Source organism: Triturus cristatus, chromosome 5_2 (genome assembly GCF_964204655.1).
Source record: "Triturus cristatus chromosome 5_2, aTriCri1.1, whole genome shotgun sequence".
Classification (NCBI taxonomy): domain Eukaryota; kingdom Metazoa; phylum Chordata; class Amphibia; order Caudata; family Salamandridae; genus Triturus; species Triturus cristatus.
This window is the reverse complement of record NC_140588.1, coordinates 1062315764-1062340907: the sequence shown is the minus strand read 5'-3', so window position 1 is coordinate 1062340907 and position 25144 is coordinate 1062315764. Positions and strand designations below refer to the sequence as shown.

The 25144-nt window shown below is 46.7% G+C and overlaps 1 protein-coding gene across 1 annotated transcript in view; it reads left to right on the top strand.

Moving 5' to 3' along the window:
• The window catches only part of LOC146829668 (tumor necrosis factor ligand superfamily member 13B-like), a 234290-nt gene that overhangs the window by 12843 nt on the left and 196303 nt on the right, over nucleotides 1-25144 (top strand). The window contains exon 2 of the mRNA XM_085608339.1: nucleotides 1357-1471. Within this exon, the coding sequence (XP_085464465.1) occupies nucleotides 1357-1471 (115 nt within the window). The remainder of the gene's footprint in view (nucleotides 1-1356; nucleotides 1472-25144) is intronic.

Below are 25144 nucleotides of genomic sequence, written 5' to 3'. Positions count from 1 at the left end.
AGCCTCGCCCTGCAATCTCCACGTAGGTGGGTCGAAGATTTTGCCGATGCCAAAGTTTGGATACCGGGGGAACCCACACGAATTCCGTCCCCCCCTGGGGGAATGGCACCCCTGCGCAGTCTAGCCTCCGTCTGCAGATATAGTGTTGGCGCCGAGGACCGAGCCTCTCCAGTCGTATCAGGCCCTACTTTCCACACCATCTCTAGTGCCTGGCCGTGTGCCCCTCGCGGTCCGCCCGGGGGATCTCGCCCACTTCTTTTGGTGATAAAGTATACTTTACCTCCCGCCGCAATGCGGGAGGCCATCAGCCCTACCGCGGCACCCCCTGAGTCCTTGGGGCACCGCAAGTCACGGCTCCAGCGCGATGGGCGGGCCCCAAGAGGTAGAGCCCGGCCGGCAAGGTCCTTGATGATAGCCGCGGATGGGGGGAGCAGACCGCGGCACAACAGGTCTTAATGGCGCAGCGCCGCCATTTGTAAATTTTCTGCCCTGTGCGCGAGGCTGGCGCAGATGTCTGTGCCCCTCCTGCCCCACTGAGCCATCTCACCGGGTCTCCGATCGCCGTTGGTGTGGTCGGGCCCCAGGCCCCACATAGGGATGCAGCACTCCACCGCTCACGGCGATGCTCCCAGGGTCCAGCGCCGCTGTGCGAAGTCGTCGGTGTGACCGGGCCACTCCCCCGGCAGCACTGTGGGTCCCGACTTCTATTCGGTGGATAGGCCTCACCTCCCAGAGTCCCGTATCTCCGGCCTCAGACGTCAGATGTGAACCGGGATGAGCGGGTTAGTATCCGTTACTCCTCCGATACACGGAGCTACTGTCGGAGGAATCGGATCAGGGAACAGGATAGACGTGGGGAAGGGACGGGTGACGGAGCCTCACTCTACGTGGCCATCATGGATCGATGCTTGGCCACGCCCCCGTATTTTGCATTCTTGAGGACTTTCTATCCTAAAATATACAAAGTCATGGTCTCCATTCATTGGAATATGTTGTTTCCCAGCTCTGATACTGGTGTGAACACTAATTCTTTCTCCACCACTGTTTGTGCTCAAATGTAGATCAACATTACTTTTTTCTGTGAAGGTAGCCAACTCTGTCGCTGATTCCTTTTCATGGACTAATGTCACGATGACGCGAAGATGTACTTTTTCCTGACGGGTGTTTGTCATCAGCTCTTGCAGGACAACACTTACAAGACAACAGTTACAGAATGGTAACAGTGAATAACATGTAATAAGCTACCAAGCACTTTGGTTATAGTTGCCTCTGGTATTAGATTGCTCTGCTTTAATGGATACCATTTTGCTTGTTCCTTGCACACTAGCCTAAGGACGTTTTCTTCTCTGTTGGCAGGCTGCACAGCATCTCTTGATGGGAACCTCCTATCTACCTAATACCAGTCTCCAGGCACTCCTGCGTGGGAGGAGAGGCCACAGGAGGAGCCGCCGGGACATTGACAACTGCACAAGTAAGAACATCAGCCTATGTGTACACATTCTCCCGCAAACACAGAATATGAATTCTCACATGGAGACCGAATTGGAAAAAACCTTTTGATACACTAGGCAAATGTAAGAGCCTCTCCAGAGAAATAGCACCATGAATCACAATTAAATGCTTAAAGAAGATATAAATAACTAATACAATTCATAATTGAAGTCCTAAATGACACATGATCCTACCTCAGACAGTGAGCCTCCATAACCTATTTGTAGTGAGATTTACAGAGTGTGGTATTAAAGCGCCATTCACCTGTTCCCCCATGCCCCTCCACTCAGTGCTTCCAACAGAGAGATACAGTATGTAGTTTTGCTGATGAAGCTGTTGTTACCAAATCAAAGATACCTTTACCTGTATCTTACATGCAACTGTGACTGTTCTCAGCATGGGAGGCAAATAATGTGTGAGTGGGCTTCAAGTGCTTCTTCCCAAAAAGAAGGGGGCACCACGAAAACTATAGAGTGTGGCGCTGCCAATTGTGAACCTGCATTTTACTTTCTTAAGGGATTAACAGCAATAACCATTGGCAGAAATTCAGCTAACATTTTGGACTAATATTCTGGAACCCATTCCACTTGTCTATGCCTAGAATTTAGACTGACTAACAATGGAAGTCAGTCAATAGTTATGTGTAGTACCAGGCTGAGCATACCTATCATATGTTTGGCAAAACAGGCATTTGGATATGTGAGGGCCCCAGCTCGGATATAGGAAACGCAGAGAGAGACTCAAGACACAGAAAGGGAAAATCAGGAGTCAATCAGTCCAAGAACACTTCCAAGGCTGCAGGTCTGTTCTAAGCACTATGCAATCTTTGAAAGTATGACTTTAGAGCTGATAGGTTTGGATTCTTTGGGTGGTTCTCTACTCTTAAAACATCCAAAAAGATAGCAACTCTTGGTAGGGAAGACATTGCATGCACAGTCTGTCTGATTGGAAGGATAGATAGGGTCTAAAGAGTGAGAAGCTACCAAAAAGAAAAAATGCTCTCAAACAAATAGTAGTGTCCTGAATAACAATTGCTGTGCCCCCTTTGTCAGCTGGTTTGATAGTTATGTGGTCATTTTCTTTATGCTGCTGTAGGGCTTCCATTTCTGCTTTGAAACATTGTAAAAGATCCCGTTTTCCTCAACTTAGGAGGTCTCTGGCTCATTAATCACTGTCTGTTCAAAGGCTGCGTGTTTCCAGTCTCTTCTCTAGATTCCTCTTTTGCGGAGAAGAATGCTTTTAAGCAAATAGAGCTGAAGAAAGAGGAGAATTCTCTCCTCCGGTCAAATGTATCCACCCAATTAGTGGGGGAAAAACCTAATCCTTTCTTCAAGACCAGCATTTGGGTTACTATCAGAGGGCAACTCGAAAGCAGGAAGTTGGTCTTTTGTTTCACTGCGAGTTATTCTCTGGGTGAGATCCTCCCACAGTACCCTTTGTTCTTTTGTTCTTTTTTCTTACCTCTTTTTGGTCCCTTCCTTGGCTTTAATGACATTTTACCTTCTAGCATGAGGTTTTGGCATTGACTAACCAGAGACTGGAGGTCCTGAAGATGATGAAGCATCCCACATCTTGAAGAGGGTGTGGACCTGCTTTTCCCGGAGTGGATTAACCACAATATTTCAGACAGTTGCAGCACCCTTTTGATGCGTGTTTACTTATGATGGGAGGATAAGAAGTTAACATTCATTACCTTCCTTTATCGCTAACCACCCCTGAACCCTAAAATACCCTTACCACATTTTACCACTACCCACCTCTAAACCCTAAAGTTACCCTTGCTACCCTTTATCACTCCCCACCCCAAAATCCTAACCTTACCCTTACCACCCCTACATTTTGACATTTTCCCTTACCACCCTTTAGCACTACCCACCTATAGTCTCTAAAATTACCATTACCACCATTTGCTACTACCCACTTCTAAATCCTAAAATTACCCTTACCACACCCTAAACCTTAAGATTCCCCTGATTTCACTGCAGTACAAAAACACCCACACACTCAGTCAGTGCTTGCTGTTTTTTCTTATATTTTACACGGCCCCCCTCCCATGCACTAGCTGCCCAACCCACTGTGCCTACAGGCATTTTGCCAAAACAACTACAGCACTGGGTAATTAATCCCTGCTGTGTAGGCGGCGGAATGTCTGTCTGTGTAATTAATGCAACCACTCGTTATCACTACTCACCCCATACCTTAAAATGACCTTTACCAGTACCCACCCCTAAACCCTATATATATATATAAAATATATAGCTATATATTATATAGCTTAACTCACCTTGCGTGGTACAGGCGCAAAAACACACCTGCGTGGTTAAGGCTTTTTTCCATCAGGAACAATATAATAAGAATCCAAGTGTCCTTCGCTCATGTGATCAAGGCAGGGGATCCTGCCGAAACGCGTCCTAGCCCTAAATCTGCATTTAAAAATAAAACATTGAAAAGAACCTTACCTTGGGTTGTGTTGTCGTGTTCTGGTGCGAGGAGGTGACGCGCTGGTTCTGCTTTTGGAAATATACATATATATATAGCTTAACTCACCGTGCGTGAAACAGGCTCAAAAACGTACCTGAGTAATTAAGGCTTTTTTCCATCAGGAACAATATTAATATGAATCCAAGTGTCCTTCGCTTACTGGTGAGATCGCCAGTGTGTGTCGCTACTGGCATCCCTCTGTATTTCCCGAAACCGGTCCTAGGATGCTTGTTTCCGGTCCAGGGAGGACCTGGCTTGGCAGTTCTGGCTGGACTGATTTGCATATAGCCAGGTCTAAACTGAGGTGGCATGGTGAGCAAAGAATTATGGATTTAACCCAGATCTCTTGACTGGGGGTGAATGTTATGATTTGTTCTGCATTCCGTCCATCAATTGTGTGTCTTTTGTTTTCTCGCCCTAAGTACGCCAGGTATGCTCAGACACGAGTCCTGGGCTCACTGTGCCACTGGAATCAAGCTATCCTGGCTGAAGAGGGGTGAAACCCGAAACTGGTCCTAGGATGCTTGTTTTCGGTCCAGGGAGGACCTGCATTGGCAGCTCGGGCTGGACTGTTCCCATGAGGCACAGGGTCAAGGCTGATTTGCATATAGCCAGTCTAAACTGGGGTGGCATGGTGAGCAAAAGAATGATGGATTTAACCCAGATCTCTTGACTGGGGGTAAATGTTTTGATTTGTTCTGCATTCCGTCCATCAATTGTGTGTCTTTTGCTGTCACTGAATTTAGGCATCTAGTTCTCGTGAGTATGCCAATAGCTTAACCCCCTAAATCTATGTGGTTACTTTGACTTAAGGGCCAACAATCACATTGGTAGCTTTCCAATGCTTGAAAGCTGATAGCTAAATGTCTGCTGCCCTCAAACAGAAAGATGGACTCTGGTCCTATTCATGCCACCGACTATTTCTAGTTTATTCAGCAACAAGAACACAAACTCTACATACTCTCATGTTCCTGCTAACTTGAAGAGATATTCAATAGCTGAGAGATGCACTTTCAATGGAAGGCTCTAAGAAGGCGACATTTGAATATCACTCCCAGAGAAGTTCCGAAGCCGGCCCGATGCTTTCCATGTCTTCTCCCGGTGACTTCTACCTTCAGACTTCGGAGCTTGGATTCTTCCAGTGGAGCAAGGCTGCAGTCTGTAGCCGAAGAGTGCTCCACAAGGATGGATGCTTTCTCTGTGAAGAGCTGCTGAGTTGAATTTCTGCTGTGGAGGAGAATGTAGCAGGAGCAACCGGAATCTTTGACCTAGCAGTGATGCATTTTCAACTTTGCAGATTGGTCCTGACCTCTATCGGTTCTCGGAGCAGAAAGTGAGCAAAATGTTTCTATGTCCTAGGTTTCAGGAAACTTCAGAAGGAGGATACTTTGATAACAGCCAAGGGGCCAGCACTTTGGAGATAGCACTTGAGCATCAAGACTCACTTCAGCAGAGGTCAGCAGCAGCGTTCAGAGCAGGTCCAGTTTGAAATGGTCAGCTGGGAAGTTGCAGGAAATACGTCTAGCAGCCTGGTGGGTCCCTGTAGCTCAAACAATGGCCAGCCAACAAATCCTCTGAGTCACTTCTACGGTCCTAGGTCAAGGCAAGATGGTCCAGTATCCTTTCAGGTTCTACAGACAGCAGGGCAGTCCTTCTTCTGATTCTTCACAAGTCCAGGTGGGTTCTGAGGGGAGTACTGGGGTTGTCACATTTATGCCCAGTGCCAACCTGTGGCTGGGGGAGAACTCCTAGCCACTCCCTTACCAATGTGGTAAAAGTTCCCAAGGTCACTTTAACCACATTTGCAGCACTTCCTGTGTGTTTTGCTGTTAGCTATCCCACCATATCGTTCTTTTCCTAAAACCAACAGTGCAGAACCCTTCTTGCCCCGGCCAAAAATCCCTGTGCCTGCCCAGAGGTGTGGCTGTGGAAATGGGCAAACACTCCCTTGTGGTCACTCCAAACCAGTTCTGGGCAGCTGCCTCCTCCCACTGGGTTTGGAGCCAAGCTGACTAGGAAACCAGAGTGAGGCAGGCCTAGTTGTGAGCCACACCTGCCACTGACAGTGCACCCACCCTTTGAAGCTCAGTAATGGGCTGTGTACAGTCCCCTGAGCCATCCAAACTGAAACTAAGCATTATAAATTGTTATAATTTAACCCAGTGTTTTCATATTGGAGAGCCAGCTACAGTGAAAAATGACTGGATTTTTTCACTGCTAGTAAATGTAAAACATTAAATATACATGTCCTACTTTTGTTTACATCCCATGCACCCTGCCTTTGGGCATTTAGGGCCTACATTTAGGGTAACTTATTAGTACTAAAAATTAAGGTTCAGACCTGGCAAAATGTATTTTTTGCCAAGTTGAAACATCAGTTTAAAACTCCCCACATAGGCTGTAATTGCAGGCCTGGAGACAAGTTTTACAGGGCTACTTAAGTGGGTGGCACAATGAGTGCTGCTGCCCACTTGTAGTTTAATATAGATGACTGGTTATTGGATTAATTGACTTTTCCTTCCTTGGGGAAACAGAGTTCGTACTGTATTTTTGAATTTTGCTCACATGAATTTAACTAGATAAACATTTAAAACTTCTCCCGAGTCTGTGGTTATTTCAAATATAGAAAGGAAATTCACTATTTGTCATTTCACCATCAACTAGTTCCAACTAATAGGTCCCTTGACCAGAGAAAAGAACTTTTTGATCAGTGAAAGATTAGTTAAGAATGTTAGGTAACTAATCTCATAATAAACATTTACAAAAATGTACCCCCAGCGGTATTTACTAGCCTATGTGAACGTGTGTGTTTATGGGCCCAGGTGAGTATATGGTGTTTGAGTACCTGAGGCTGTTAACCCGCTTGATCACTGCTCTTTGTGCCACTGCCCTCTCCTGTAATATACCCCATGGTGCCATCTCCTCGCTCTGAAACCCCTGAGGGTACCGCTGTGTGTGCCACTACCCTCTCCTGTTATATATCCCATGGTACTATGCCCTCACTCTGAAACCCCTCAGGGTACCACTCTGTGTGCCACTACCCACCCCTGTAATATATCCCATGGTGCTATCCACTCGCTCTGAAACCCGAGGGTACCACTCTGCATGCTACTGCACTCTCCTGCAATATACCCCATGGTGCCATCCCCTCGCTCTGAAACCCCTGAGGGTACCACTTTGTGTGCCACCAGTGGCGTAACACAGGCACCCGCACCCCGAGCTTCAGGGGGGACCTTCAGCACAATAGTCAGGCCTGAGAGCTCTGGATTCAATCCGGAGCAGGGGCCCCTCCATGTACCTTGCAGGGGGGCCCCCTCAACTTTCGTTACGCCAGTGTGTGTCACCGCTCTCTCGTGTAATATACCCCATGGTGCTATCCCGTCGCTCTGAAATCCCTGAGGGTACCGCTCTGTGTGCCACTGCCCTCTCCTGTAATATACCCCATGGTGCCATCCCCTCGCTCTGAACCCCATGAGGGTACGGCTCTGTGTGCCACTGCCCTCTACTGCAATATATCTCATGGTGCAATCCCCTTACTCTGAAACCCCTGAGGGTACCGCTCTGTGTGCCACTGCCCTCTCCTGTAATATACCCAATGGTGCCATCCCCTCGCTCTGAAACCCCTGAGGGTACGGCTCTGTGTAGCACTGCCCTCTACTGCAATATATCCCATGGTGCTATCCCCTTGCACTGAAACCCCCAAGGGTACCGCTCTGTGTGCCACTGCACTCTCCTGTAATATACCTCATGGTGCCATCCCCTCGCTCTGAAACCCCTGAGGGTACTGTTCTGGCTTCTCCTTTTCTGTGCGGCCTCCTCTCTGTGTACTTACCCCTTTCTGTGGAATGTCTCACAGTGTTTCTCCATCCTAGGGGCAGTTCTCAGTGTACTGTTGTTACCGGAGGGGTTTCTTTCCCAGGGTGCTGGTGCCTTCTCTCTTTTATTTTGTTTGTCAGGGGGCTTCTACTCCTTCTGAGACACCTCTCTGGTCTCTTTCTTTCTTCCTGTCAGGGTGCTTCGCTTGCTGAGCCCTGTGCCCTCTGCTACCTTGCAGACTGCTGTTGTTTCCACGGCAACTCTTATGTTATTGTTCCCCTCATGCCACTGCTGGTCTGCCTCATCCACTCAGGTTGCTCGGTCTTCTACGTATATCTTTGCCATGTCAGCTATTTGATTCCTATTTGTCCACTGATTGCAATGCTTCACCCACTTTCGCTTTCATGCAGTGAGCTTAGTGTCACAAAACATCCACTGTTCTGATTATGCCTTAAAACAAGGATCCATTGGTTGTTTCTCTGACCCATTCCTAAACTCAATTAGCCTTTTAATTATACAAAACAAGTATGTGATTTACAAAAATCTAACACGCTCTTTTCGCATTCTATTTGTAAATCTGTTTATTTTATTTGTTGTTTTTGACCTTGGAATTCTCTATCCCTAAGCCCTGCCCTCCTCTTTCCATCCATTGGCTATGTTGGCTACCCATCTCTGGACCGTGTTTCTCCTCCCTACTACTGATCCTCTCGCCATCCTTCCCCTGTTTCACCACTACTCTCGGTCTCTCCTCACACCCTCGGCCGTGACTCACACGCCTCTCGTTTCCCTTCCGCCCATACTTTGGCTCTGTTTTTCCTATCTTTAGCATTACTCTCCACCCATTCTTTCACTCTTGTTTCTTCACTGGTTGCTAGATTGGCCATGCACCTACAGTCTTTCTGTCCATATCTGGCTACCTCAGCTATTCAGTCCCTCCAATCTTCTTTTGCTCTTACCCTCTTTTGTCTCCACCCATTCAATGCCTTCCCCTCATTCAATCATATCATTCTGCATTTGTATCTAACCCTTCTGTGTCTCCTGTGCCACACCGGTGCAACCTTTCGTTGTTCTGCTGCCTTTCCTTGTCCCTCCACCCACCACTTGGCTTTGAAGCTTCAGACAATTCACATTTTAAATTAAGGACAGAGCTGAATTTGTTGCCAAGTCTAAGAGATCTTCACAATAAATCCCTTTTAAGGAAGCACGTTTATCTCCTGAGGTAGCACAACTGGGTAATGTGCCTGCTGTGGTAATCTCCATGTAGCATGTGGGTAATTCTTACATCCTGGCAACGCTGGCCTGCCTCAGTATTTCATATTTCTGAGGTCGTCAAAAGAAGCATAAATTACGAAGGGTAACAAATCCATCTGCTAAATAAAGAAATAGGGTGCTGCACTCGCACAGGGCCTTCAGTTCCCTCTCGTTGCACCACTATCGCCATCTGACCCTCGGAGGGCCCCAGCTCTGAGCATCTCCCAAATGCACTCCTTTCCCCTCTCTTCCTCTTTCAGTTTCTCTGCCCCAACAGACCAACTTTTAGGCTCGTGCTGCCCCTTGGATAACCATGTTCTCTGGGTTGGGCCAAGCCAGCTCCTTAACAGAAGCAGTGCCACAGGTCAGGCTTCCAGCCCCTCCTGTTAGGTCAAATTTTCATTAATAACAACGTAAAAACATTTGCTACTCTGTCTGTTCCATTATTCCCGGGAATAATTTATTTCTGTTGCTGCGAGTAAGACCTTCCGCTTACTCTTCATACACTGCGAGTAAAATCTTCCGCATGCCCTTCACTCAAGCTCCGATGAACCTGTTTCTCCTACGGTCTTACCCTTTCTAGGTGATATAAGACCAAAGTTTCACCAGCGAACTCCTTTGCAATCAATCACTCTCACTTTTATACGAAATAGTCCCTAATTTAACACTGCCAGCCCTGCATAGCTTCTCAGTGCTATTTCAACAGACGAGTAACCTCACTGCCGTCTGGCTTACATTTACCACCCGCTATTCATTTTCACGGGAATTTCCAGACAACATGAAACAAATACTAACGGGTTTATTAAAACATAAATGAATAATCAATACTTATCACCAAACTAGTCAATAATAACCATAGCTCTGCTACCAGAAAACGGATGCAGCGGGTTACTAGCCTCAGGTACTCAAACACCATATACTCACCTGGGCCCATAAACACACACGTTCACATAGGCTAGTAAATACTGCTGGGGGTCAATTTTTGTAAATGCTTTTTATGACATTAGTTACCTAACATTTTTAACTAATCTTTCACTGATCAGAAAGTTCTTTCCTCCGGTCAATGGACCTATTAGTTGGAACTAGTTTATGGTGAAATGACATAAAGTGAATTTCTTTTCCATATTTGAAATAACCACAGACTTGGGAGAAGTTTTAAATGTTTATCTAGTTAAATTCATGTGAGCAAAATTTAAAAATACAGTACGAACTCCGTTTCCCCAAGGAAGGAAAAGAATCTTAATCCAATAACCAGTCATCTATATTAAACGAGATTTCACAATGACAGTACTCAGAAAGGAGAGGATAGAGATAGCAGCACAAGGACATACTACACAGAAGCATATTTACCTAGAATGGTGTGGAAACCAACCCCTTGGCCAAGGAGCTGGAAGGGTCCCCTGGGATAGATCAGGTGACAAAGACTTCAGGACAGGTTTCAGGACAGGATTCAGGCCAGGATAAATGACCTCTTCTAGATCAGACGCTTGCGTCGCACCCTTCTCTGACACTATCTTCCTCTTTGATTTTTCCGCAATCTTCTTCTAGTTATTTTCCTTATTTCCCTCCTCGATTCTTCCGCAATCTTCTTCTAATTAATTGGCTTAAATTCTAAGTCTGCAAATCGATTCTTCTTCAGCATTCGTTCAGCTCTCGGACAGCATCCGGGTCTCTCAGCATTCTGGTCTTGCTGCGGTCTCTGTTCTAACTAAATTACCTCAATTATATCTTTTTAATGATGTGTACCACCCATTAATATTTCAATTTTATGAAACCCTAATTCTGATTGGACAGGCAACGGGGGATGATCATCACACCATGCTAAGTTTTAATAATTTTCTTTGGTTCTTTGTTTAATGTTCCCGCCCCTTAATTCTTATTCCCAAGCTTTATTTCCCACCCATTTTCACTTCTTTATCAAACAATACTATACATATGACATTCATTTCTATTCATCATTCAGGATGTCCAGCAGGTTCCCAGAACAGGTAGCGAAGATGTCCTTGGACGGGATTCAAAAACGACATCATAACTTCTTGGCTTGTTATTACTGCGTCTAAGTCATGTGTGGTATGGACTTCTGTCTTACTCGGAGGCCCAAATACGAACTAGTAGAGAGGTCAAAAAGAAACATATTAATTTCAAAATAAAATGATTTCACTGTATACACCTATCACCACTCTAATCCCATTTACTTATAAAGTCTCTCCCAGCATTAGCACTTAGTAAATAGCTTGTTTTAATTTTTAGCATGTGAACTTTCAAATGGCCATTTTAGATGCATTTGCGCAGGTGCAGAAATTTCCCTCCAAGCGAAAGAACGTCATCCTGCGTAGATGCAGTTGACGCGTGCGCAGTACAGTTTCCCACGTTAGCAGCCATTTTAAGTCTCACTCAGGTTGCTTGTTAGTAAAACAGGTAAGCAAGCTTCATCTTGCTAAAATATGTAATGTGGTGCATATTAATTTACAAAATACTCAATTAGTACAGAGTTACGAGTTATATGAGAGGATTGCATCCAAGCAAGTCTCTTTTATACGAGTCCTTGCTCCATCAGAGGTACCCTCAGGGGTTTCAGAGCGAGGGGATAGCACCATGGGATATATTACAGGAGAGGGCAGTGGCATACAGAGCGGTACCCTCAGGGATTTCAGAGCAAGGGGATAGCACCATGGGATATATTACATGAGAGGGCAGTGGCACACAGAGCGGTACCCAAAGCAGGACGCCTGAGCAGTATCCTGAGAAGGGCTTGACAGGAAGTCTGCATCAACATCTCTTAGGGACAGTGGTGCATTGAGGGGATTATCAGCATCACTGAGCTGCACCTAGAGAGAGGATTAACAAGGCTGGGACGGCATCCCGAGTGAGGACAGCACACTGAGAAGAAACATAGAACAGTATAATAAGGGAGGAACAGATTGACGGAAGAGCAGCTTAAAAGGCAGTATAGATAGGGTGGTACCTCAGAGGGGGCAATATCCTAAGGAGACATCAACACTCTGAGAAGTTAGACTGAACCATATACCCTGATCGGGATTGCACATGGAAGGAGCAGTACCTGAAAGATAACAGAGTGAGAGGGCATCAACACCCGTAGAAAGCAGTACTAGAAATGCGAACAACACCCTGAGAGAGGTGCCGCTAGGAAGGGGTAACAGAGACATCTGCACTCCACGAGAGGCTTCACAAGGAGGGGGCAGCACCCCGAGATACAGCAGCACCATCAAAATACAAAGAAAGCAGCACCTTGCACAGGATATCCCAGAGCGTGCACATGACTTCCGAAGGCAGCACCATGGGAGGAGAGGTACCCAGAGCTCAAAGTGACAGCAGCGCCCCAAGAGTGTGTGTGTTTAATTGAGGAAGGGGGGATCCAGAGGTGAAAACACTGCCTGAGGGAGCATCCGAAGAGAGAGTATCACACTGAGAATGACAGGACCGCCCCTTGAAAGGAGAGAATGCTACCCTGATAAGGACCTGGAGGTAGCAGCCACATGGGGGAAGTATTCCTTCTCAGTGGGCAACGCCCCAAGAGACTGCTGCACCATGAGTGACAGGAAAGCATCTTCTGAAAACAAGAGAGCAGCAGCACCATGGAGGAAATCAGGAGAGAGGAAAGTGGCACATTGAGGGGGTACACCCTAAGAGAAAGTGTGGGTAGCATAGTGAGGAGAGAGGAGCCGGTCAGTACATGGAGGAGAGAGGTGGGGACCAGTGTACCTTCGAAGCTTAAAAGCACTGGCGTACGAGAGGAGAGGGGCATTGGTGAGCAAAGGGGTGGACAACACCCTGAGGAGACATTGTTACCGATACTTTAAAATATAGATAGGGGTCATTGAAAAGTTATGTTGGAGGCCATAAAACTAGTGTTAGGGATGAGTGCATTAAGGGAGGATTGTTATTTTTTTTTGTAAACAGATTTTATTAGGCATTAATAGTACAACTAACAATATAGTATGATCATGTAGCTGAGGCATGTGGATCAATATACAGTCATCTGTCTGATCACTGCTGCACAGTGCTTTATATCCAGGCACTAAGTTCTCAGTAGGTTCATTTATAATCAAAGTCACAGCCCGCAGTGCCATGCAAGTTACAAAAGGGTAATCCCCCCCTCCTCAAATGTATGAATAACCTAGACCCCTACCCTCCCTCCTCCCACCAGGCATGCCGTGAATTACCCTGCCCAGGAAACTTTCCCAGGGCTACTCTTTTATAATTTCCATCCCAGTGATGCATTATCCATGGTTTCCAGGTAATTGATGATAGAGGAGGACTACCGCACCCCCTAACCCCCATCCCCGCCACCTTCCATTGCCGTTTACCAATTCTCTGCCGACGGGGCATCTCCATCACCCTCACCCGTAGTGTCATTCAGCTGCCTAAGCCGTAGCTGCATCCTACGTCTTCTCATTGCCACAAGAGAGGATTGTTATAACATTGTGTAAAACATGCCTGCAGATAGACGCTGCGTTACACAGATTCTCACAAATTACTGCAGTAGGCAATGGTTTTTGTACTGGTTTCCCCATTGAATAAACCCCTGAGGTTGAAGATTTGCACAGTAATAGTCCTTGTTAGACCTTACTAAGGAGTTTTGCCAACAATAATTTTATAGGTATTAGTAATTTTGCTGACTCTTTGCTTGATGCCTGCCTTGTCATAAAGTTTATGCTTGTAATGGTAGGGGTGAGTTGGTTTTGGTGATGAGCTAATGATAAGGTTTTAAGACTGATTACTTTTAGGTCTTGCTTCTGAAAGCTGACCACACGTGCGTGTGCTTTTGTTTTCGTCTGCTGCAATTGGCTTTTGCGTGCGTCTTTTAAAAAAAAAACAGCACGCAATTGGTGAAAGGCGGGTGCATGTCCCAGCTTTCTTTAGAAATGTAACCGGCCATGGCCTATTGGTGTCTGTTACGCGCAGCAGCGGCATCTGGTTTTAATTATAAACATGTGTTTATGATTAGCGCGCGTTCGCTTTGCTGCCGTGCTCCCTCGCCCCCGCTACTCTGTGGTGCGTGCGCACCACTGGTTTCGATTCCGTGCTTGTTCTTCAGGTTGCATGACGACAGCTGCACTGCACAACAATATCGTCATCTGTTCGGAGGAATGCTTTAAACCCTAACCCCTAAAGTAGGCTAATGAACACTTATCGTCGTGTTTTTATCGGTACTTAGGCGGCCAGGAGTAAGTTCTGTTTTTTATGATTTCATTAACCCAGTGTTTCGCAGTGGCTCAGCGAGCAGCAATCCTTCAGTGCCCCCTTTGTGTTCCGGGGGCTAGCAGGCACAGGGGCCGCTTTATCTGTGCAGCTCTGATCGCTTCCATGCACCTACCGCTCAGTGTTGGCCGCTCTGCTCAGACAGACATGTGGGTTAGATCACGGTTTGGAACGGAAAGAGGGGCGAAACTGCAGGAGCTCAGTGCTAATGCGCCCAGAGCACATATACGCAATAAGGCAGGCGAGGTAGCTCAGTGAGTTGAGTTATGCGGCAAAGATCTGCACACACCCTTGTTAACTCTGCGGTCCTAGTATGATGCTGCCAGCGCTCCACAGTGACCTCCGGGTGACATTGCTAGCGTTTTACAAACTCTACAAATAAATCAATATGCTTCTTGCACCCATAATGCACCTGGAGCGTTTGGCTGTCGAGGCTTTACGTGCCTTTTTGCCCTGGCTGTCGAGGGGACATCCATTTTCTTCCTTAAGATCAAGAAGAATGTCCACTTCTTTTATTTTTTACTGAAATGCATTTTAAATATGCATTCTTCACTCTGAAGCTATAAACTGTGAGTGGCCTCTGAGACGGGCATGGCTCCCACATTATGGGGTCCATTAGGATAACGGGCGGATCGCCACTGCCCGTATGGCGGTGGCGATCCGCCCGCTAAAAATCACCGCCTGCTGCTAATTTCTCCCCGCCACATTACCATGGTGGGGAGGACCCCGGTGGACGGGAAGACCGTCGGCCGGTTTTCCGCCAGTAGGCAATACGCCCAATTGCCTACCGGGCGGAAAAGCATTTTATATGGTGGCGGTGTCTGGTAGACACCGCCATCCATATTACAATGCGGGCGGGGACCTGCCTTTCCGTGGCGGCAACGTCGCCACCGAAAGGCAGGCGGTTTTTGACATTGAGGGTCCATAACGGGGCCACACGGATTCTGGGGGGTGCACATGGGGGGTGCACATGGGGGGTACCAATGGTACCCCCCTGCAGTTCCATGCACAACATGGCAGGCACCGCGCGGTGCCTGCCATGTTGTGCATGGAAGTGCACGACATGCCTTCTTGGCATTGCAGCAGGCGGTGCTGAGAGCACCGCCCACCGCAATGTCAGAATGCAGGATGCGCCTGCCAGTGGGGCGGGCGCATCCTAATTTCACCTACGGGACCCCCGCACCAATGGCGGGTGGTCCCATTGCATGACAGGATGGCGGGCAGGCAAAGTCCGCCCACCATCCTAATGATGCCCTATGCATGTAGCTAATGCTGGGTTCAAGGGGTCCGATCTCTTTAATCCTCGATTTCACAGGACACACTTTGTTTTAAGGTTTAATATAGTACCTCGGTCCTAGCGTCCCTACCGTCCTCAATGGTGGTTCTTTTGTATTCCACCCAAATCCCCCATCAAGCACGGTTGAAGACTGTCAGATTGCAGGTCCAAGCCACAGGAGTCGGCGATGGTCCCAATGCCCCTCCGCCACAACTGCCACCCGAAGAAGTCTCAAGGTCACAGTTGAAACAGGGGGGAAAAGGGAAGTGGAAAACAAAGAGAGACCGCCTTTGTGTTCAGAACTGGAGTTCACTCTTGGTTCTGGTCTATGCAGTTGGGCCGTCTTCATTACAGCACCAGTATGGGAATAAATCTTATTAGTTGTCCCTTTTATTTCTAGGCTTTTGCCACTCTCTATACAGGGGCTATGAACTTCAGTCTCTGTAGTACCTGTGTAAGAATGACAGGGAAAATGTTTAACAACTACCCCTTTTGCGACTGTAACGTTAATTTTGAGAATCTTGTCTGATATTTACCCCCTCCTTATACACTGTAGACAGCTTTTCATATACTGCACATATTGTCCAAGAAAACTTCAAAAAATGCAAGACACAATATTTACTTCAGACTGGAACTCTTCTCTGGAGTCTTTGATCAGTCGTGAACAATTCTCAGGGTGAGGCGTTATAATGAAAACAATAGGAGAATTCTCTATACCTTGTTCTCGGTTGATCCTCAGTCACAGTGCTTACCGCTGGATTAGTTTCTTCAACTAAATACCTCAAAACTGAAGTTACCTCACAGGTTAGAAAACGCTTGTCACCTCTTGATGGGTTTTGTTATCACGTTAGTCGGCTCACTCCCACGTTGCGCATGCGATAACTGGCAGCACTATTCTCTCAAAAAATGCTATTCTCTAAACAAAAATGACGCTACACGCGTCCAACTACAAAATAACATTCGTTACAAGGCCTGTGCGCTGAGGAGACACTTTCTCCGCGCACGGTGACGGTTGAAGTGCGCAGCTCCTTCGTGGAGCATGCGCATTGGATGCTCTGTCGGTCGCGGGTCTACAAACACTAGACCGCGAACCTTGATTTGAGCGTTTCTTGTCTGCGCCAGCATTTTCTCTAAGTGAGGTTCTTATTAGCCTCACGCAATGTTTTAATATTAGTCTTGTACCGAAACGTTGTCTGATCCAGCGGGGGTATTTTGTTACTTTTTCCCAACACCGATTTCTTTTCTTCATGGTATTATTTATGGGCACAGTTGCCGCCGAGGTCTTGACAAAGGCATTTTTATACGGATTTAAAAATATTAGGTAAAATTATTGACCAAATAGATCCAGGGTGTTTTGCTGCACTTTTCCTACTGTTAAGGTGAAAACACCTGATATCCATGCCAATTATGGATTTTGCAAATATTGAAAACGGTAAAAAAAAAAATAACAAGCATTTGCAATGCAATAGGTCTCGCATTTAAGCGCATTTGAGCTATTTTTGTTTTTAAAACATAGATAAAAGGCATTGTCATTTACAATGCCAATAGCTTAAACTTGCATAAATGCGAGTCCTATTGCATTGCAAATGCTTGTTCTTATCGAGGCAATGTCTTATGCCATATGTTCCATCTGCTTAGTTTGAAAAATTACTACAGACGCAGTAGATGTGACTTACTGTGAGAATCGTATGTTAAAGCCAATAGGCTTTTAAGAGTGGATTCTCATGACATTCTGTTAAAGTCTGTGCACAGGTTTTTTAGGTCTCGCGACCTGCGCTGCACTGCGCAGCAGTGCTCACGCAGGCGAGAGCCCTTTTGTCCGGGGTTCAGAAATGGACCCTGGAATCTCACACGCTCGTGTGTGTGCGTTCCCTTTTCAGCTCCCCCATTGGCCTTTGCGTGCGTCTTACTCTAAAAGACTGCACGCAATTGGCCCGAGGCGTGCGCATAGCTCCTCCCATGGCCTACTGGTGTCTGTTACGCGCACAAAGCGCGTAATAGACACCAATAGGCCATGGGAGGAGCTATGATCGTGCCCAGACACAGGCGTGACGCGCGAACCACTTGTTTTTCTTTACTTTTGGTATAAGCGCGGCACCTGCGCTTTACTTATAACATTAAAAGTAAAGCGCGGGTGCCTCGATTATACCAAAGGTAAAGAAATAGATTATTTTTTCTATTTCTTTACTTTTGGTATAATCGCGGCACCCGCGCTTTACTTTTAATGTTATAAGTAAAGCGCGGGTGCGGCGATTATACCAAAAGTAAAGGAATAGAAAAAATAATCTATTTCTTTACTTTTGGTACAATCGCGGCACCCGCGCTTTACTTATTACATTAAAAGTAAAGCGCGGGTGCCGCGATTATACCAAAGTTAAAGAAAATATTTTTTTTCTATTTCTTTACTTATGGTATAATCGTGGCACCCACGCTTTACTTTTAATGTTATAAGTAAAGCGAGGGGTGCCGCAATTATACCAAAAGTAAAGGAATAGAAAAAACATCTATTTTTTCTCTTCCAAACCACCCTGACTAAATCTCAATAGTGATGCTGACATTATTATGCAGTTTCTGTTTAAAAAAAAATTGAGAAAGTGCTGCAGAAAACACAAGTAGGATGAAAAGCACCCTATAATGATGATCTGTGGATCTGGACAAGACACAAGATGTGCAGGGATACAGAGAGACACATATATGTATTTATGAAGCACCCGCGTCTCTTCCAACATGTTGGAAAGATAGTTTGGAGAGTTAAACAATGTTGCAGGTAACAGAGTGTATCTGAAAAGGACTGGTTCCACCATTCATCCTTTGGAGGGTGATTAACTGTGTGACAATTAATTAAGTAGCCCCACCAGCTGGCATTTACAGCACTTTGAAACAATACAACTAGGGTGGGACGTGTTATCTGAAACAATAGTTTATCATCTCATTTCTGACCTGCAGCCCCTTTATTTCAGTAGCAGGACTGACACGCTGCTCGGCCGATGGACATCACTCATGCCCAGCATCCCATGACGCTTTCAATACTTGGAGAGGCACATAGCTCTGTCCTCGATGCCAATGGAACGAAAGCATCCAGCAGAGGTCGGTTTTACAGCAAAAATGAAATGCAAACGTTGCAGCAGCATAAACTGAACAAAACCCACGAGGCTGCAGCCCATGGATTCTCACACAGCTACACCAATGCATCGCAGCCCTTCTGCCACAGCCCCAGATAGTCTAGCAATGTCCCTCGAGTGCTAGGCCATCACACCTCCGTTCTGACCTAAAGCTCCCATGCTAATACAATGCTGGAACTCACTCACAGCTCTGCTGATGCACTCCGCCTACCCCTCTACAAGTGCACCTCAGAACTGAAGCGGTGTAAATTATGGCAGCTCAAATTACTCGTGATCATAATAAACACAAGTTTACCTAATTCAAAAAAACTTTCATTTATACATGTGTAACTTAAGCATGTGGAAAAAAGCAGGTGTATGTGACGCACAAAAAGATAACTGACAACTGTCTACCAAACCGTCTCTGTAAGCAGTGCTCAGAATGCGCAGAGTACTCACGCCTTCGCGTAAGAATTTTTTATGTTACTTCATTTACTTCCCTTAACAGGTTTCACCTTCCATAGACATTCCTTTGTAAAACTAGAGAGTTGGCACACTTTCTCACACATGAAGCACCTGGATTTTTTAGGTGTAACTATAGTCTTGAGAACTTCTCAAGACTATAGTTACACCTGAAAGAACGTCTTCAAAATGGCTACTTAATTGAGACCGGGCGAATGCCACATCTGCACAAAATTTCTCCGACTACTCCTCTGGCACAATCTTGGGACCCCTCACTTCTGTGATTGAAGGTAAAGACGCCGTGCGTCATATTTATAAGTAAACTTACCACAGTGGCATCACGCATGGTATACATGTCCATCTGCGCTTTGTGAATCTGGCACAGATTACACAGGAATGCGCAATATGGCTTTTTCCGGGTGAAATTTTGCAACACGCCACTACTACGGTCCCGCGTAGGGATCTGCTCTTATTCCCGCCTGTACAATATTCTGAACAAAACACTCACAGACCAATGGATTAATTGCTTGTTATCTTCATTAAGCTGTTTTTAGGTATCGCCTGACCCAGCGCATGCGCTAGTCTGGCGAGACTTTTTGTGAGGGCTCAAAAAAGTGCTACCACTGTTGCCTAGAGCTGCAGTGCATGTGTGCGCACGCACGCGCGTGCGCCTCACTTTCGCGGCCGCATTGATGTTTGATCGCGATTGCGATCACTTTCACTTTATGTTCTCCGTGAGACATATGCATCGTGGTGGCACACAAGATGTGAGCATACGCCATGTGTGTGTGTGAATCTGTGTGCATGTACATACATGCGCCGTGACGCCCTTGTGGTAATTTGAGCTGTTCTACTTTTCTTTTACAACATGGCCAACAGCCATTTCAAAACTGCAAGGTAGAAATACAAAATAAAGGGCACGGAGGCTCCAGTTTAGACAACCCATGGCAAAGTCCATTGATCAGCACTCACCTTTTAAAGGTGAAACTTATTGGCTTCACCAATGCTTATTAATTATACATGGGGAAGGGTAACTTGTTAGCTCTGCATGTTCTAGAGGGGGGTTCGATATTATTTCCAATTGCAGTTTAGCACTGGGAACAATAATGTGTTTTGTGAGAACAACTGCAATATATCACCACAAAATATTTCAACATTAAACCAAAGCACCGGAAAGTACCCACACATTTCTGCTTTTGAGGGCTTAATTAGATCATGCACGTTTAGTATGATGCATGGTGTGAGAACGCGTAGGGGCGAGCATCGACATGGAAAACGGCATTTTCCTGTTTTCTGCGCCTACAGTTCACCTCTGAATGTCAGCCCATCAGAGTCCTTTGGGGTGCAAAGCATTAATACCAGGCGCTTGTGAGAGCAGCATTTGTGACTGCGGTGCTGAAAGGCAAGTGCCCTTTTTCCACTGGCGCAACAATTAATCTTTGACTTCTAAACATCGCGAGCTTTCATTCATAGGACAAAAGGAGTTTCATTTCTGGGGACAACAAACATTCTTGCCTCGGCTGGCTGTGGGCTGGGAGGACTGCTATAGGTCCGCATCCCAGCGCATCCCTATCGCAACATTAAAACAATGATGGGAATTTTAAACCTGGTACAGATATGGTATATCTATTTGCTATCGTCCAATCTGCACAAACCCCCCCCAAAAAACAAGCATTGGAATAGCCAATAGGTCTCGCTTTTGGGACCTTATGACTATATTTACTTTTGCTATAAACGCGGCACGTAAAGCTTGGGTGCCGCGATTATAGCAAAAGTAAAGAAATAGAAAAAACATCTATTTCTTTACTTTTGCTATAATCACGGCACCCGCGCTTTACGTGCCGCAATTATAGCAAAAGTAAACATACTTATAAGGTCCCAAAAGCGAGACCTATTGGCTATGCCAATGCTTGTTTTCTGTTGGAAATTGTGTTTGGCAATAATTAAAAAGGCTGAGCTTGTATGGTTTTAACTGAAATGTTATTCAGTAAAAATGTATGATTTATATAATTAATTTAAAAAACTGCATGAATTGTAACAAAATAAATGAATAAAGAAGAGCTACTGTATCTTAAATGTAAACACGCTTTAAACAGTGCAAAGACCACCAGCCCTAACACTCTTCAAAATGATCTTGGTTTCTGAATACTTACCACTGGTCGCTGTGCACACAGAAGGCCTCCCACTGCACCAATCTTCCTCATCATGGTCGGCATAACAGAATCTGCTTGTAATTTCATTATATCCTGGAGCCCCGTCCATAGAAAGGGAAACTCTCATTTTCACAACAAACTCCGATATTAAAACGAGCATTGGCAAAGCCAATAGGTCTCTGCAATGCCCAAGCTATTGGCCTTGACAATGTGAATGTCTTTTAGCCATGTTGTCTAGTACCGCATCTGCTGTTCAGCATGGCTGAAAAAGTTACTGAAAACCCCAAATCACTGGATGCTGAGCCGACGCAGAGACTTTTCGCCCCCCATGTTGAGTGTACCGTCTTGTCCCTCCTAAGAAAAATAAAAGTGATATGCTGGTGCCGTCCCTGGCCGCATCGGATTACTTTTTTCAGTGACTTTCAGCCACGCTGAAGAGATGTGCTGCTAGACAACATGGCTAAAGAACATTCACATTGAAAAGGCCAATAGCTCGGCCATTGTCAAGATCTATTGTCTTTGCCAATGCTTGTCTGGTGTTGACGGGGTCTTGTTGAATAAATGTGGAAGTGATGGCGATAAACAGTTGAGGAGCTTTGAAGTGAAGCAAGGATGTGGCATACCGGCCAAAGCTGCCGACAGGGAAACTAGGGAACCAGGTTAGAATCTCGGGGTCGGCTGGACAATTTGTGATTCTGGGCAAATCACTTACGCTTCCCCTGCCTACGAAAATGAATGTGTCATTGTGTAATATAACTGGTCAGCACTTACAGCGCTCCAAAACCGTCAGCTGGTGTTAGCACTATGGCAAGTTGGAAGACAGAACAAGCACTCCAATACCATTAAATCCAGCAAAAAAAACCCACACAAAAACAAGAACACAAAGCAGTGGCAACAAGGAATATAGTGGGGGGACGAGTCAAGCAGGGAATCAGGAAGGGATGGGGAGGTTGGCAAGCAACGACAGGAAAAACAAGCATTTGCAATGCAATAGGTCTCGCATTTATAAGAGTTTGAGCTATTGGCATTGTAAAATTACAATGCCTTTTATTTATGTTTTGGTTTTAAAACAAATAAAAGGCATTGTCATTTAGCATAAACTCGCATAAAAGCAGTGTGTGGAATGCAGCAGTGTGCGGCGTGCGGCGTGCAGCAGTGTGCGGCGTGCAGCAGTGTGCGGCGTGCAGCAGTGTTTCGTGTAGTAGTGTGAGGCATGCAGCACTGTGTGGCGTGCAGCAGTGTGCGGCGTGCAGCAGTGTGCTGCGTGCAGCAGTGTTGTGCAGCATGCAGCAGTGAGTAGCAGTGTGAGGCGTGCAGCAGAGTGTGGCGTGCAGCAGTGTGGCGTGCAGCAGTGTGCGGCATGCAGCAGTGTGGCATGCAGCGGCATGCAGCAGTGTGTGGCGTGCAGCAGTGTGTGGCGTGTAGCAGTGTACGGTGTGCAGCAGTGTGAGGCGTGCAGTAGTGTGAGGCGTGCAGTAGTGTGAGGCGTGCAGTAGTGTGAGGCGTGCAGCAGTGTGGGGCGTGCAGCAGTATGTGGCGTGCAGCAGTGTGCGGCGTGCAGCAGTGTGCGGCGTGCAGCAGTGTGCGGCGTGCAGCAGTGTGTGGCGTGCAGCAGTGTGTGGCGTGGTTTGTAAAGAACAAGAAAAGCGGACATCAAAGGAAGGGTGGGAGGGAACGAGCATAGGGGGTGTGAGTTATAACGAAGGTTAATTGTTGTAAGAGGGGATGCAGGAAGTGAGGCCGAGCGCGCGCTGGCGAAAGCAGTCTGCTGCTTTCAAGTCCGATGCCAGATGCCAGCTTCGCGCTTGAATGCCTCACATGCACTGGCCATAAACCGCATTCCTAAGGTCTTGTGCCCCTTACTAATAAGCATTTGCAATGCTCCTTCACAATCCAGCCAATAGACAAAAAACGCAGGAATGCAAGGCAATAAAACATAAGAGATAAAGGCTACGGGCATCGTAACACTGTACTGTACCCCATAAACCAGCAATCCGCCCCATTTAATAGCACCATTAATAACCCTAGAGCCAATCATAGGGTTGTTCAATGGTACACCAGCATGGGGAGCGCGACTCTGCTAAGGTACACTTGAGGAGTCAGGCGTCAATTGACCGGTACTATGCTTGCTGGTCTGAGTGAGGATTAGCAACAAAGCTGCTGTTGTCTCTTTCCCCCAAAACCCCCATCGTCCCGGGACACTGAGCTGATCCGTCCGAGTCTGCCACTGAGATCTGCGCACAGAAGCGGTCACAGCGGTACGAATGGAAGGAACACAAGCAAAAGAAAAGAAGTGCTGACCTGAACCTAGTTTGTCCCTTGTTTCCTTCTATATACCTTATGCACATGTGCTGTGCATTAAAGAAGTGAGGACACTCGCTTCTCCTGCTTCAGCTGTATTTTTTTACACACACCAGGTTTCACTATAGTCACTGAAAGCAGGTGCCAGCAATATAACACCAGCTAAAACTCACGAATATAGCCCCAAATGAAAACTCAGAGCTTATACAAAATAATAAAAAGCCCAGCACAGATAAACGTGAAGCTTGGAAAATAAATGCCGCTCAGTGGCGCTAGCAAGGGAAGGGCAGGGTACAAGAGAGGAGCTGGGTACGGGCTGTAAAGATTAACAAGCGCGCACTGAAGCTGACGAAGAGGGAGTGGGAGGGGGGAGTGGGGGCGGGCACGCAGGCTGCCAAATGGTGCGCTGGTCGCGATTGCGATCACATCACGGCGAAAGTGAAAGCAAACCAGTGCTTTCAGGCCTCCAAATGGTGCTCGCGCCCGGCCGGCGCACATGCACTGTATTTGGAGGCCTGAAAAGCCACTGTTTGCACTTCCAAAACTCGCTTACTATAAGTCTCGCCAGAGCAGCGCTAAAGCGCTGGCTCAGACGAGACCTAAAAACCTTACTTGAAGCAGGATCAATCACAACAAGCATTTGCAATGCAATAGGTCTCCCATTTAACAAGTTTGAGCTATTGACAATGTAAATAACAATGCTTTTTATTTATGTTTTAAAAGCCAAAACATAAATAAAAGGCATCGTCATTTCCAATGCTATTAGCTTAAACTTTTGAAAATGCGAGATTTATTGCATTGCAAATGCTTGTTGTTACATGGGCTCTCCAGATTACTGTAATGAACACGATTTTGGTGTTGGTTATGGTTACCTCCGTGAACAAACTCTTGAAGCTTTGCACTGGGGTAATCCTTGTGAGACCGTTTTCGGAGGACATAACAGGTGTCGCATTCTGCCAAGCCTGGGACAGGACTACAGGACGCAGAAGGGTCAGGGGGTCAATGCAAGAATGACTCGGAGGTAAACTCATGGGTACATTCTTAGTCCTCGTCAGATTAACGATGGGTTTGCTCCCCCCGCCCCCCCATTGCCTGGTATGTTAACTCCTCCCCATCCCTTGGAGTGTTAGCCCACCCTATCTAGGACCCGGGCCGGGGAAGGCAAAGCCGGACCCGATCGAGGCCCGGGTAAAACGCCGGCCGGCGGCGGGACCCCCCCACGCCACGCCCCCCGCAATTAAAAGACCCGGCTAGGCCGGGGAGGGCAGGGATAGGCCCGAAAACAAAGGAAGCTCCCCCCCCCAATCAGGGGGCGAGAAAGATAGGCAAGGGGGGGGTTAAGTAGGGCCAACGGCCCGGGAAACCTCATTCGAATTTCCCCCCCCGCAAAAGAAGAAGAGAAGCCTGGCGAGAGAAGAAGCCCGATCTGAGAGTCTACATCGGCGGATGCAGCGTTGGGAATCGTGCCTGCACTCTCGCCGGATGGAGGACGCATGTCCTTACCTGAGGCCACATCGGCGGGAGCAGCGTGTGGATGCAGCCTCCACCCCCGCCGGAAAGGACGACTTCGCGCCGGGGAGGAGAAGGAA